General features: G+C 50.8%; 2 protein-coding genes across 9 annotated transcripts in view; one reads left to right on the top strand and one right to left on the bottom strand.

Moving 5' to 3' along the window:
- Nucleotides 1-98: 98 nt before the first annotated feature.
- On the bottom strand, nucleotides 99-6,453 carry HIGD1B (HIG1 hypoxia inducible domain family member 1B). Of its 5 annotated transcripts, XM_045985637.1 has the most exons (5): nucleotides 6,340-6,452; nucleotides 3,548-3,787; nucleotides 1,921-2,070; nucleotides 1,186-1,320; nucleotides 99-567 (listed from the first exon to the last, which is right to left on the bottom strand). In XM_045985637.1, the coding sequence occupies exons 3-5, from the start codon at nucleotides 2,018-2,020 to the stop codon at nucleotides 503-505; spliced, it is 300 nt and encodes a 99-aa protein (XP_045841593.1). In that variant the 5' UTR covers nucleotides 2,021-2,070; nucleotides 3,548-3,787; nucleotides 6,340-6,452; the 3' UTR covers nucleotides 99-502. The 5 variants fall into 5 exon arrangements, with proteins under 5 accessions (XP_045841593.1, XP_045841594.1, XP_045841596.1 ...); XM_045985638.1 differs by lacking the exon at nucleotides 3,548-3,787 and having other exon boundaries at nucleotides 6,340-6,453; XM_045985640.1 differs by lacking the exon at nucleotides 3,548-3,787 and having other exon boundaries at nucleotides 6,355-6,453.
- Nucleotides 6,454-10,973: 4,520 nt separating this feature from the next.
- Nucleotides 10,974-13,712, top strand: part of GJC1 (gap junction protein gamma 1) — a 44,369-nt gene continuing 41,630 nt past the window's right edge. For 2 of the 4 annotated variants that reach the window (XM_045986624.1, XM_045986626.1), the window contains exon 1: nucleotides 10,974-11,493. The gene's annotated coding sequence lies outside the window, so the exon portion shown is untranslated. Of the gene's footprint in view, nucleotides 11,494-11,885; nucleotides 12,055-12,181; nucleotides 12,589-13,712 lie in introns of those variants that run through there. The other 2 variants (XM_045986625.1, XM_045986627.1) reach the window with 2 other exon arrangements.

Genomic DNA, 13,712 nt, shown 5'->3' with positions numbered 1-13,712 from the left:
CTTCCGTCCAGCACAGTGTGGTCCTGCCACTTGCGTTCTGAATATATGTCGTCTCCTATGTCTCTTCTCCCAGCTGCAGTCTTCCTGTCTGGATGCCCTGGGCAGCAGCCTGTGGTGGGAGGAATGCCTGTTTCTCGATTCAGTGCTCCCGTGAATGTTGAGGCCACTTTCTTACCTCTGCCTTCCCCCTCCCGCACTTGCCTCTTTACTTTCCTCCTTCTGGGTAGGACCTGGGCTGGCTTGGGAGGTGTCAGGCTTCTGGGACCAGAGGCTCTTGCCCCTGGAGAATGTCCCTTGCCCTGGGGCTGCGGGCTTCAGTCCAGGACTCTGACTTCTAAACCTTTCTCTAAACCATACACAGACAGACACACACTACTATTAGTCCCTTACTCTACTATCTCCCATGTGAAGAAGAGACTTGATTTTCTTCAAAACTGCTTTATTAGGAACGTACCAGGGATTGATGGAAGAGGCTCTGGCTGCCCCAGGCCCTACAGGAGTCCTACTTCTCCCCGGGGTCCTGTGCTGATCTCTTGATGTAGTCTCTGTACATCGTGTACACAGCACCTGCAGGAGGGAGAAGGGAAAACGTCCCATAACACTGAACCCTGTACCCATCCTCAGGAGTCTGACTCCAGCCATTCCCCTGAGAGTCCAGCTTCCCTGCTCGTCTTATTGCTCTAGGTCTCAACAGCTACTGCCAGCACCCGGCCACAGGGCCTAGGGAAACACCCCGCTGGCAGTTCATAGAGCACTTCCACGCAGATCACCTGTCTGGGACGCCTCACAGCAGCCTGCGAGGTGGGCTAGCCAGGGTGCTCATCATCCTGTCAGGGCAGCTGAGGCTCAGAGAAGGGCGTTTGTCCATTGTCACCCAGCTAGCCCGGAGCTGTCTGCCTCTTGACCCAGAAAGGAAGAGAAGTTTAGCATATGTTCTGCTGTGTGATATTTCTCATCTCTAGGACAGACTGTCACAAAACCAACGGACCGCCACCCCCACAGACCTTGGGATGGGAGATCAAACAGGGAGCCCTGAAATGGCTTGGGTTGAGGACTTCACCCAAGACTTGCTGTGGAGCCCAGTATAGGGAACAGGGACTAAAAATCATAATTCCTTAACTGTCCAGACTCAGCCAGATTTTGCCTAATCAGTTCTGTTCTCCTGAGATCCCAGCAGCCACTCACCTAGCATGACTGCACCCACGGCACAGGCCTGCGCCGCCACGCGGGTGTGAATCAGGTGTATGGACATCTTGGTGGAACCACGGGCCTTCAGCCGATAAATCCGGTAGGCTGCCACTGCCAGGCAGCCTCCTAAGCCTGTAGGCAGAGAACGTGACCATTGGGCCTAAGTCACCATTCACATGGCTCCCCTGATGAGCGACCCCTCACTAGGCAGCCTGGGCATCTGGAATAAACCCCAGCTTTCCTGCCACTTTATGGAGGGAGAGGGGGACCGTCATCCAAATATTGTTTCCACTCCGTGGCGTTTGCAGAGTGGCTGCTTCCGTCCAGTGTCACCCACCCTGAACCCCCTCCCCCCACTGGCTCTGCTCAGGCCCTTCTCCAACCGCTGTTGGCTCCCACAGTCGCTTTCCTGCTCTCTCAAGACCCTGAGGAAGGAAGGCCTGGGAGACACCAAGCTGCTCCTTCCTCTCCTGACGCTGTGTTGATGCCCCATATTTCCCTGCACCCCAAGCCCTTAGTTGGCCACCGCCTCCACCCGTCCAGACCCCCTCATTTCCTTGTGGGGCATGTCCCTTTGTTCCTTGGTACCTTTGCTGCTGGTTCACTCCTCTCCTGGCTGTTGAGTGCTCAGTGGGTAGAACACTTTAGTTCTTTGCTTCATTTGAAAAGACTAGGAGATCATTCTCTGAGGGCAGGCCACTCCTTGCCCTCTTCCCTTACTTTCCTACTCACCGACAGGCACCAGCGGAGACTCCCTGGTCTTCCTCAGGAACTTCTGAGACACACTGTCTTCGCCCTCAGGTGGTGCCCACCAGCCTTTGTTAGCAGACATGATCCTGGCCCCAGGGTATTCAGCTGGGTCTCCGAGGCTTCAGCCCAGTCCTAGAAAGAGGAACCCCATAATAACAGCTCTGATTCTCCTCAGTCTAGGGCAGAAAGGAGGGAATTGCCTGCTAAGACCCTCCTTGCCATGCCCCAACACAGCCACTACTTGAAAAGATGTCCCAAGTCTCCTGTGTCAGATGGCTGGACCACTAGAGCCATTTCTCCCATCCCTTCTTTCTAACATATGCCTCTTCCTCTGCTCATTCTGACTTCACTCCTTTCCCTGCTCTCTCTTCCCCTCCCCAAACTTCCATTTGTATCCCTATGTGATCCTCGGGTCAAGAAAAGCAGCTGGAAAAATCCGCAGATGAGGTTGGGAGGAACAGGCCTTGAGCCTTGGGACCCCCACTGGCCTTGAATCTGTGCTGGTTGTTCCTGAGGGAGCTACAGAACAGGATCTGGCCCCAGGGAGCCAGAGTCATCCCAGTGTTAGAGCACTGGTTACTGAATCACCAGAGCCAAAGACTAAAATGAGTGGACATTGATTTGTGAATAATTTAGCATAGATTTTGGACATTAGTACTAATGGAACTAATTCTGGTCCCTGAACTGCTCCCATTTCCATTTCTTGCCAAATTCTTTGCCATTGCGGAACCCCTGCCTCCCTCCCTGGGCAGGTGACCCCTATTGCTCTACCTGCTAACCCCAGTAAACATCTGCTCTGATCATAAACTAGACCAAGTCGCAGAGTCCTGGTGCACAGACCAGGGCTTCTGCCTGTGAGGTGCCTTCTAGGTCTGACCATGAGACCGCCTCCCTGCAGAAGGTGGCCTCCATTCCTAGTTGCCTCTTCTCTCCTGGAGGATCGAGGACTGTCGGCCCCACAAGTTCTCAGCATGCTGGTGCTTACCCCAGGAGATGGCTAGAAAGTAGAGTGCGAGCAGCCCGGCCAGGGCTCAGCATCTGCTGTTTTGAACCGGCCAGGAGCCGATGATGGAGCTGCCACCGTGGGGTCAGGGAAGCAAGCTTTAATGGGGACTTTGAAGTCAGGAATGGAGAGGGGAGGAGATAGGCCAGGGCATCAGTCTTAACCCCCCATTTGCTGAGTTCCAGGCCGCAGCTCCAAGCACTGGGAAGTAATGAAAGATAGATGGCGGGAGCCCTTAACTAGATTCAGTCTGTTAATTCCCATGGCAGTAAGGGGCTGGATCAGACAGGGACTTGCTACAGAGAACAGAGCTGGAAACACAGAGGCGAGAAACTATAGAGTTCCTTGGTTCTCCTGCAAGCTACGCTGCTTCAAACATGAACAATGTGGGATGTAAATGAAACGCCCCCAATCCCGATTGTGGTCTTGATCCTTCAAAGGAGGCTTTCTAGATCAAGCAGATTCATCCAGGGTATGACCACTAGGACTTCCTCACGTCTCCAGGGCTCCTTGGACTGCCTGCGGGGCTGAGATGCTCGCTCATGCTCTCTCGGGACAGAGATGACAAAGACCCGTATTATCATCTATTTTGTTTGAGGTGCTTACATTTCAGGCCTCCCAACTGTTCTGTACTGTAAGTAGTAGCTTGTTCACAGACCGGAAACTGAGCTTCTGAGAGGCTCAGTGACTTATCCAAGAGTGCACAGCACCCTTGGCCATGTCAGGATCTGAATCTAGGTCTGACCGTCTCCAGGCTTTGTACTTGTAGTCTGCTTCCCACAGGCTGACCAAGCAAAGATCCTCCATCCAGGCTGAAGCTTAGGACTGCTTATCAATTGCGGCACCCTGGATTCAGAGAAGAGGAAAGAACCTTCTTGTTCGTAAGCAAGTGGACAAAGATTGAAGTACACTATGGAGAGTCCCACTCCATCCCAGGCCTTTGCTCCTTCCCTAGATCCTCAGCCCCACGTGTCTGTCCAAAAGGGGCTTTTCAGCCCTGGATATCTGTCCAGCAGCTGAAGTCTTTCTTTTCTCTCCCCAGCACTCACTGCTCTAGGAAAAGACCCGGGGTCACAGCAGCTCCCCAGGGCCTTCACATATCCCCAGCGTCCATGGGAACTCTCCTCTCAGTCATTCACACACACTCTCCCTGGCCGCCTCTCCCGGTCCCAACGGTGGCCTGAATTCTCAAGAGATGGATGGTCTGGGCCAGAGGCAGGGGGATGGAAATGCCTGGATGAGACAGAGCAAGAATCAGGATCAACTTCATGCTCTTTGGAGAACGGGGCCAAGCTATGGAAAGCAAAGTTCAACTTCCTTGAGAGGTTCTCCCTTCTTGCTGGGCTAATGTTGATGCTCCCGGAGCCTCTCAGCCCAGAATTGAGAAAAGAATAACACACATGGTTGCTATGATTTTCTGAGCACCTACAGGGCCAGAAATGTGCTCATTGCTTTAAGTAGGTTATTTTATTTAATCCTCACAATTCTGTTAAGGTGGGCACTATTATTCCCATTTCATGGATGAAAAACTGAGGCTTGGGTAAAATGTCTTGCTCCAGGTCACAGTAAGTGACAGAAAAAAACAGCCAGACTAGTAACTGTTCCTAAAATCAAATCTCACTGCTCTGGACTAATGGGAGAAGGACTGTAAACTGGAGGGAAGCTCTTGAAACCGAATAAATAAAATTGCTTTTTACTTCTGAGAGCACACGAAAACTTCAAAGAACAGACTTCTGTAGAGTACCACTTCAGTTAACAGCTAAGATAAATTATCATAACATTTTTGTCACTATGCCAAGTCTTCAATAATTATTTCTCTTTAAGCATTTCTACATTAGCAATTTACTTAGTAAACCTTTTTTCCTTCCAGGTCATGTCACACTCATAGAAATTCTAATTTAGAAGGGTCTAATTGAGTGATGCAGACAGACTTAATGGATCTGGAGCGTAGGCCACACGCAGACATGGGGTCAGTCAGCTGCTTGAATGACCACTCTCCGAATACTTGGTCTTTTGCCACTCTTGTCTTTTGAGTCTATGCCGTCATCTGTAAAATGGAGGTAGCATCTACCCATAGGATCATTGTAAGAGTTAAATAAGATGATTGTTAGAATCCCCCTGCACACGGCCTGCTCCTATTCCTCCAGAATGAGCAAGCGTCAGGAAAGGGGGAGCAGGCTGGGGGAGAAGTGGAAAGTCCCAACAACAGATAGAAAAGTTGCCACGTTCCGGGTAGTCCCAATTCAGCATACCCTTGTCCCTGACTGGAAGCTTCAGGGTTGTTCTCCCTATTGTGTTGGGAGGCGGGTGGCTAGGACTTGAAGTGCGTGAATTAAGGCATTTGCTATGCTATATATAGCCCAAGGGAGCTGAGGGACCAGACAGGGAAAGGAGGGCCAGCAACTCTTTCACCTTGAGCTAAGGAGTGCTGTGAGTGAGGGGATGCTGAAGAATGAACTGGACAAGGAACAGAAGATGCTTGAATTGGGGTTGGAATGGGGAGGACCCAAGCTGAAGGGCTGGGGGAAATCACAGGAGAGAAAGCACGAGGCCATATATAGTAGTGTCTCAGGGACTTGAGGTGCCGGGAGTGGGGGGGAACAGGAGCAGGCTGGGGCAGTGGAAGTTTCCAGATAATAGGGCTAGGCTGAGGCAGCCTCTCCAAAGTGCCTGGGTGACATCCCCTCCCCTAAAAGCAGTCAGTGAGTTCAAAGGACCTTGCAGTATTTGTCCCCAAGGACAGCCCCAAGAGCCACAGGCCCGGGGCCAGGAAAGTGCCTTTGTTACCACCAATCTTTCTGGGGAGACTACTCACACACATTTAAAAAGCTTCTAAGAGGGTGTGGATGGTAGTGATTGGAAGGCTGCCTCCCGCTGTAGTAGTGCTGACGATGTAGGATTACTTCTTGTGAAGGATCAATTTTGAGCACACCTGTCTCAGATGATGAATGGATGTGCCAGAGATATGAATGTTTTGCTAAGATCCCTGTGTTGGGTGCTTTTGAATACCCAAATTACCTGGCTTCCTCTGAAGAGCACTGGGAGGACTAATGCCTTTGGAGCCTACAAGATTTAGGCACTTCACGTATTTTACTTAATCCTCACAACAACCCCCAACAGATGGATCTCGTCCCCACTTTACAGATGAGGAAACCACGGCTCAGAGAGGTTTAGTAACGGCCAGATCGCACAGCAAGTAAATGGCCGAGCTATCCAACCAATAATATTAACCAGTATAGACCAGCTGACAGTGGAAAATTAACATAGCAAATAATAATGAGACTCCATGTACATTTCACCATCACTTTCTCCCACCAGCCACCATCGTAGAAATATAAGTAAACAAGTACAAACAGCTGGGCAGAGAGAACTTCCAGAAATTCAAAGACTGCACCTACCGCACCACTTCTCACCAATGCAGGGTAGTTCCTGAGCCAGCACACTGCGATCTAGGTGCATCCAGAAGTCCTCGCCTGGTGGGTGGTACCAGCACCGGTCCTCTCCCAGATGCTTCTCCCCACCCCTATCTCCTGCACACACTTCACCTATCCCCCATTTGCAAGTAAATCGACCGTAATTTAAAATTCTGCCTTAGTACACAGGAACTGCTAACTGAGTTCAGGGAAGCACTGGGGGGAGGGTGGAAGTTGGGAGGGGGAAGGGAGTCATCCTACTGTTCTTTCTTACACTACTTGTATAAACACATTCAAAAAAATTTTTGACAACAAAAATATCTGCTTCACCCACATTCCCTGGAGGCAGGGAGAAATAATATAATGTGTCCCACAAGTCAACTGAAACTGCCGGGCATTCTGGGGAGAAGGGTGTGCTACTCATCCTTGCGCCCCCCCCCCCCCCACTAGCACGTGCAATCAAGACCTGGTTTAACTGGAAGCTTCCTCACCACCCAGCCGGTCTGGGACCCACAGGGCTTCCCGTTGCCAGCAGGCAGCTTTCCGAAAATCCTACCTTTCTGAGCCTTTGCTCCCATCCCCCAGGACACAGCAATCTACTCTGAGTTTATCAGCCAAGTGGGGACCCTGGAAAATGTGTAATGGAAATAGTGACACACTGCAGTCTTCAAGTTGACCCGGCAGTTCCCAAACCACAGAGCCCCAGGGTGACTCTCAAGTTCTCAAACTGGGTTTTGATCCTTTCCTGCCTGGGCCTCATGTGAATAAAAAGTGATGCGATTCTCACAACACCCGCCTCCACCTCTCTTTGACAGAGGCTTGGAATCCAGACCCCTTCCCTGTTTGAAGCTGGGGCTCTTTCTATTCCTTCCCTCGGGTAGCCGGTCTTTTTGTGCTAGCCAGGGCAAGCTCTCAGTCACTCATTCACTCTGTATGTACTTGCTAAGCACCTACTATGTGCTCTGCTCTAGAAGCTGAGAGGCAGTGGCCCTCCCTTCAGGGAACTCACATTCTAGCGGATGCCCTTCTGCTCTAGATCCTGGTTGATGAGGGAGCAGAAGGCAAGCTGAGGACACAGCACAAGCTGACAGGCGACGACGCCCTCCCCCACCCAGGTGGGATCTCTGTGACATTCCTCAGCCCTACAGCTAAGGGAATGAAAAACAAATGGCTCCCCACAACGAACCTTTCCCCTAGGTAACCACTATAGAGGTTACACTCCCTCAAGACCGAGTTTCCCTCCGTTTACAATTGTCTTAGTGATTTACAGGGGGAAAGCCTTCTTATCAATAACCTAGCTTCCAGAAGGAACTGTAGATAAAATGAAATGTCCTTATACCTGCAGCCCGTTGACCCATACTTGAGGAAGGCAAAGTATAACTTCCTCCAGGAAGCTCCCAACAGTCTTAATGTTAATGCCTTGCTAGAGGGAAAAACAACCTTAGCTTGACAAGGGCAAAGCCTCCTGCACCTGGTAGGTCCTCTTTAGCATATGAAAGTTCTTCTGAAAACCTCCCTTTTCCCTTACCTCCCCCAGCTCCAAGTACTTCATCAATTGCTCCTCACAACCCCTGCGCCGCTCTTTCCGCCCATGGTCCAGTCCCCGGTGCTTTAATAAAACCACCTTTTTGCACCAAAGACGTCTCAAGAATTCTTTTTTGGCTGTTGCCTTTGATCCCTAACATCTTTCCTACATCACTGGTGACCGCCTGGATCAGAGATCCTCTGGCTTGGGTTTCTGGCTTCAGTTTATCACCTATAACTAAATTAAAAGATGTCATTATCTGGGAAGGTGATAAAAGAGAGAAGAGTTACATTTCTGGAGTTATTTTCAACTATCCGCAGGTAAAACAACTTAGCTTCCATGGGTCTTATTATTTCCATTTTTTAAGATATTTCACTTATTTATTTGAGGGAGAGAGGGCATGAGCAGGGGTTAGTGGCAGAGGGAATGGGAGAAGCAGACTCCAGATTAGCAGGGAGCCTGATGTGCGGCTCCATCCCAGCACTGTGGGATCTTGACCTGATCATTATTTCCATCTACCAGAAGGGAAACGGGCTACAGGCTTGGTAGTAAGGTAACAATTATAGAAAGTGTATTGTTCCCAAGCTCCATGAGGAATGGTCAATCCTAAAAGATCGTGAACCTTCCTCAGCAGATTCATCCATGAACAGAAAAATAATACCTAATGGACATTTATATAAACTATTAATATATAATATATACATATGTAATCAAATATTTTGACACCCTTTAAAGGTTTGTGTTTGTTTGTTTGTTTAAGATTTATTTATTTGAGGGGTGCCTGCGTGCCTCAGTCGTTGAAGTGTCTGCTTCCAGCTCAGGTCATGATCCCAAGGTCCTGGGATGGAGCCCTACGTCGGGCTCCCTGCTCAGCTAGAAGCCTGCTTCTCCCTCTCCCACTTTCCTTGTTTGTGTTCCCTCTCTTGCTGTGTCTCTTTGTCAAATAAATAAATAAAATCTTAAAAAAAAAAAAAAGATTTATTTATCTGAGTGAGAGAGGGTGTGGGACAAGAGGCAGAGGGAGAGAATCTCAGGCAGGCTCCCTGCCAGGCGCAGAGCCTGACATAGTGCTCAATTCCACAACGCCGAGATCACCACTTGAGCAGAAGCCAAGAGTCAGACACCCAACCAACTGAGCCACCGAGGAGCCCCACCATTTTAAAGGTTTTTGTTGAAGTCTTAATATGCTACACAAAGCGCACTATCAAAAGTGTATAGCTCAGATGTGTATGAACACATTCGTGTATTTAACCTCCAGATCAAGAAAAGAACAGAATCAGTCCCCCAGAAGCCCCCTCATGCTCCCCGTGACTAAACTTACCCCTAGGTATCCACTAACCTAACAGCACAGGACACTTTAACCTGGTTTTGAACTTCATATAAATGGAGTTTTGTGAGATTTATCTATCTTTTTGTTTTGTTTTGTTTTGTTTTGTTTTGTTTGACAGAGAGAGAGAGATCACAAGCAGGCAGAGAGGCAGGCAGAGGGAGAGAGGTGGAAGCAGGCTTCCCACTGAGCAGAGAGCCCGATGCGGGGCTCAATCCTAGGACCCTGAGATCATGACCTGAGCTGAAGGCAGAGGCGTAACCCACTGAGCCACCCAGGCGCCCCTCTTTCTTTTTTTTAAGATTTTATTTATTTGACAGAGAGATAGCAAGAGAGGGAACACAAGCAGGGGGAATGGGAGAAGGAGAAGCAGGCTTCCCTCCAAGCAGGGAGCCCAACACGGGGCTCAATCCCAGGACCCCGGGACCACGACCTAAGCTGGCGGCAGATGCCCAACCAACTGAGCCACCCAGGCACCCCCTATCTTTTTTTTTTTTTTTAAGATTTTATTTATTTATTTGACAGAGAGATCACAAGCAGGCAGAGCCGCAGGCAGAGAGAGGGTAAGCAGGCTCCCTGCTGAGCACAGAGCATGACGTGGGGCTCGATCCCAGAACCCTGAGACCATGACCTGAGCTGAAGGCAGAGTCTTAATCCACTGAGCCACCCAGGCACCCCAAGAGATTCATTTATATTGTGTGTAATTGTAGATTGTTCATTCTCCTTGCTGCATAAGGGACCATTGTGTGACTACAACATTTCATCCATCCTTTCTACAGTTGTTGGACATTTGGGGGGTTTCCAGGCTTTTTTTGGCTATTGCAGATAGTGCTGCTATGAACACACTGATACATGTAGTTGTACATCTGTACACATTTCTGTGGAATTTCCATGGAATTCCAGTCAAAGTGTAGACATAGTTTTGGTTTTAGTAGATACTGCCATTTTCCAAAGCAATTCGTACGAATATAGAGTTGCACTAGCAGGACGTTAGTTTGAATATTTTAATCAGCATAGTGATGTTGTCTCCTGTGTTTAGTTTGACATGTCCTTTATCATACTTCCATATATTTACAAGGTCCTCGCACTTGTCATCTTAAATACATTTGTAGAGAGGGAATGTGATAAGGAAGGTAGTTGGGGATGACTGGGGCATGGCGAGTTCCGTGGGGAGAGAGGAGAACTTAAATACAGAGGCCAAGCAGGTAATGAAAATGATTCAAGCAGCTACGTGGGAACAGAGCCTGTCCTGCATAAAAAATACTACTCAGAAGTAGCCAGTAAGGGGTGCCTGGGTGGCTCAGTGGGTTAAAGCCTCTGCCTTCGGCTCAGGTCATGATCCCAGAGTCCTGGGATCAAGCCCTGCATCAGGACTCTCTGCTCAGCAGGGAGCCTGCTTCCCCCTCTCTCCGCCTGCCTCTCTGCCTACTTGTTCTGTCTGTCAAATAAATAAAATCTTAAAAAAAAAAAAAAATGAAGTAGCTGGTGAAACTAGAGGGCTCAAAGGAAACAATTTTTTTCCCCACTATTTAGAGAGAAGCCAAAAATCTGGATTTTAAACTTTTGGCAATTAATTCATACTTTTAGAAAACATCATACTGGCCAAACAAAACTTGTCAGCAGGCCAGATGGCCAGCCCTCTGGACTAGCCGTTAGTTCCGGCCTGGCTTTGGGGATGGGAGGGTTTGACCTGTAGCAAGTCACCTCATTTGTTAGAGCTTAATTTCCTCTGTGGTCAAAAGGGTAAAATGGAAGCCTATTCTTGATGGTCAGATGAGATAATTCAGGAGTACAGGAGTTGTCAAACTTCATACAAAGTGAAGCACTCTCCCATCTCCTCCGGATGCCTTCCGTTGTTATGCACGGACTGGCTGGACTTAAAGCATTTGAGGAGTTTCCAGATTCCTTGGAGGCGAGGCCGTTTAAAGCTGGAGATTCCCAAGTGTACAAATGCTTCAGAAAGTCCTTTGAATGGGATCCTGCTGGAATGCAAAGGGTTAAGAGGAAATGGCCTATTAGGGTCTTGCTAATCTGAGAAGTCCAGGACCTCCAAAGTATCTAGAACGCCACTAAAAGCCAAGACTCAAAGGAGATAGGATGATTAACCCGACGAGGGCCAGTAGGAGCAGAACCTAGAACCGGGCGTCAGCAACCTGATGTGTCACACTGGACCCAGGCCTCGGCGGAGCGCACAGAAGACAACTCCGGGGCTCACACCGGACCCAGGCCTCGGCGGAGCGCACAGAAGACAACTCCGGGGCTCGTAGGACCGACTTAGGATGCTCAGGTAAGACGTGTCCTCACCGCGCCGTTAGGAGCCCGCCCAAAGTGAGGCACTGGCCGCGGGGGACGGCTATCCCGAGAGCCAAGCCAGAGGAATGAACTGTCCCGCGGGCGAGGTCTGCGCCCACCCAGGTCCAGACTCCACGCGGGGGGCACCGACAAGCTCGGCGCCCCCGGCACCGCCCGAGAGCGCGCGAGGGCCAGACCGTAGAAAGTTGGGACGCCCGCGCCGCCGCCCGCGCGTTCCGGGGCGCCCCCTCCCACCCTAGCGCCACGTGCCGCGCGCCCCCTGCTCCCAGGCCGCGGCGGGACGCCCCCGCCCCCACCGCGGCGCGTAGTGCGCAGGCGCCTCCCCGCGGGTCCCGGCGGCGGGAGCGGGAGGCGGCGGCGGGAGCGGCTTCGGCCTCGGCTGGAGACTGAGGCGAGGGCGGTGGCGGCGGCGAGAGTTGGAGGAAAGGCGCGGGTGGCGGCGAAGGCGATGGCGACGCGGGGCACATGAGGCGGCGGCCGGCGGGACGGGCCGAGGCCCGGCGGAGGAGGCGGCTCCGGGGGAACACGCCGCCCGGTGAGGGGCGGCCGCAGGGCCGGCTGAGGAGCGGGCAAGGGGCGGGGCCCGGGGGGGACGGGAGAACTTGTGGGGAGGCTGGAGGAGGGGCGGGGGGTGAACGCAGGGGACGGGGGTCCCGGGAAGAGTGCGGCGAGGGGGGGCCGCTGCTGCCGAGACTTCCCGCCGATCCCGGAGGGGCGTCTGACCAGCGGCCACCCGCTGTCCCCTGCGCGCCCTCCCTCTTTGTCCATGGGCGCGCGGTTCCCAAATTGGGAGGGAAACGGCCCGGGGGTGGGCCCGGGCGGCGGGGGCCGCGCCGGGCGGGCGGAGAGCCCGGAGGACCCCGGGCGCGCACTTGGGCGGCGCTCGGCGGTGCTCGCAAGTCCTCGGGGCGGTTAGGGGCGCAGGGCCGCGCCGGGGCCGTCCCTCGCCGCCGGGGCGCTTCGCGGGCTGGTCTTTGTCTCCCGACGCTCGGCCCCTGACATCTCTCCCGGCGGCGTGCGGTTCGTTTGACTCCTTCCTGGAACACCGCTGCCGGGTCTCCTACCTCCGGTCAGTGTTTGAGACAAGATTTAGTTCGAGGGCTGGAAGGAGGGAATCGGGGGGCGGGGGGAGTGGGCGGTGAATAGCGCGGTCGCCTCTTGATTTACATGTTTCCTTTACTTAAAATTGTTTTCCCCCTCCCCCGCTACGTGAAACTTTGGACAACTGTTTTGTTTTCCCTTCGATCTGCAGATTCAAAATTAAGAGAAGGCGCTAAAGCTGCGATTGTAGCCAATTGTGTGGTTGGTGGCTGCGTTTGGAGCTTTGAGTTGAAAGGCTTTACGTGAATGTGTGGTTTAGAATTTGGGCTGTTTTCCTTCCCTTGAGATTGTTTTCTAAGATTGGGATTACTTTTTCTTTGCGAAGCGGGCGGGTTCGGATTTATGATTTGAAGGAATGTTTGTTCATTGAGAACCTGCGATGCTCCAGATTTCATTGTGCTCACGCTTTATTTTGTTAGCCTCAAGACCGGACTTGGTGGAATCGAGTAAATCAAGATAGAATAAGTTCTGGATAAGCGTTATCTTGAGCCTGATTAGTCTAAAATTATTATATGTTCGTATTGTGTATACTTGGAAGTGAGTATATGGGAAAGCGCTATAAAAATCAAACTGTGTACATGAAGGGGATTTTGGTTTCTGATAAACGGAGAACAGCATATCTCGAGTACATCACATATCCGTAGAAAAGGGGATTAATAATGTAATTTAGGGATCAAATCCTTTACCCCCTAAAGAGGGTTTAGGTATTATTCAGAGTAAGAATGCAGAAGAATAAACTTAATTCCAAAGGTTCTGATTAAATGTATTGTGAATTGTAGTTACCACGTTTCCAGGAGTTTTGTTGGTTTTATTTTTTTGGAATTTATCATAGTATATTGTAGTTGCTTTAGATTTCTTAAGTGCTGTATAATGGCAGAATTGAAGAAATGCACCGACCCCTCTGGGTAGAAGGTAAAAAGCAGTGGTCTTAGTGTTCGCCAGATCTTTGTGAGCAGAGTGTTGTAAGGAAAGGGCATTTTGAAGAGAATACAGAGCAGCCGCATGGAAGTTCTTTCTTTTTTTTTATTTGTCCTGATTTGTAGTGGTTTGATACTGTCTGCTGCTTGTCTTAAACTGTTGTGCAGTTTTCCA

The sequence above is a fragment of the Meles meles genome, chromosome 18 (assembly GCF_922984935.1).
Source record: "Meles meles chromosome 18, mMelMel3.1 paternal haplotype, whole genome shotgun sequence".
Taxonomy (NCBI): Eukaryota; Metazoa; Chordata; class Mammalia; order Carnivora; family Mustelidae; genus Meles; species Meles meles.
This window is presented reverse-complemented; position numbering and strand designations above follow the sequence as displayed.

Bases quoted from the DNA above. Each gene is read 5' to 3' on its own strand.
- HIGD1B (XM_045985638.1), bottom strand. From the start codon at position 2,020: ATGTCTGCTAACAAAGGCTGGTGGGCACCACCTGAGGGCGAAGACAGT. The intron at 1,321-1,920 runs GTGAGTAGGAAA...CTCTGCCTACAG, and splicing joins GTCTCCGCTGGTGCCTGTCG to GCTTAGGAGGCTGCCTGGCA. The intron at 568-1,185 runs GTGAGTGGCTGC...TCCCTCCTGCAG, and splicing joins CGTGGGTGCAGTCATGCTAG to GTGCTGTGTACACGATGTAC.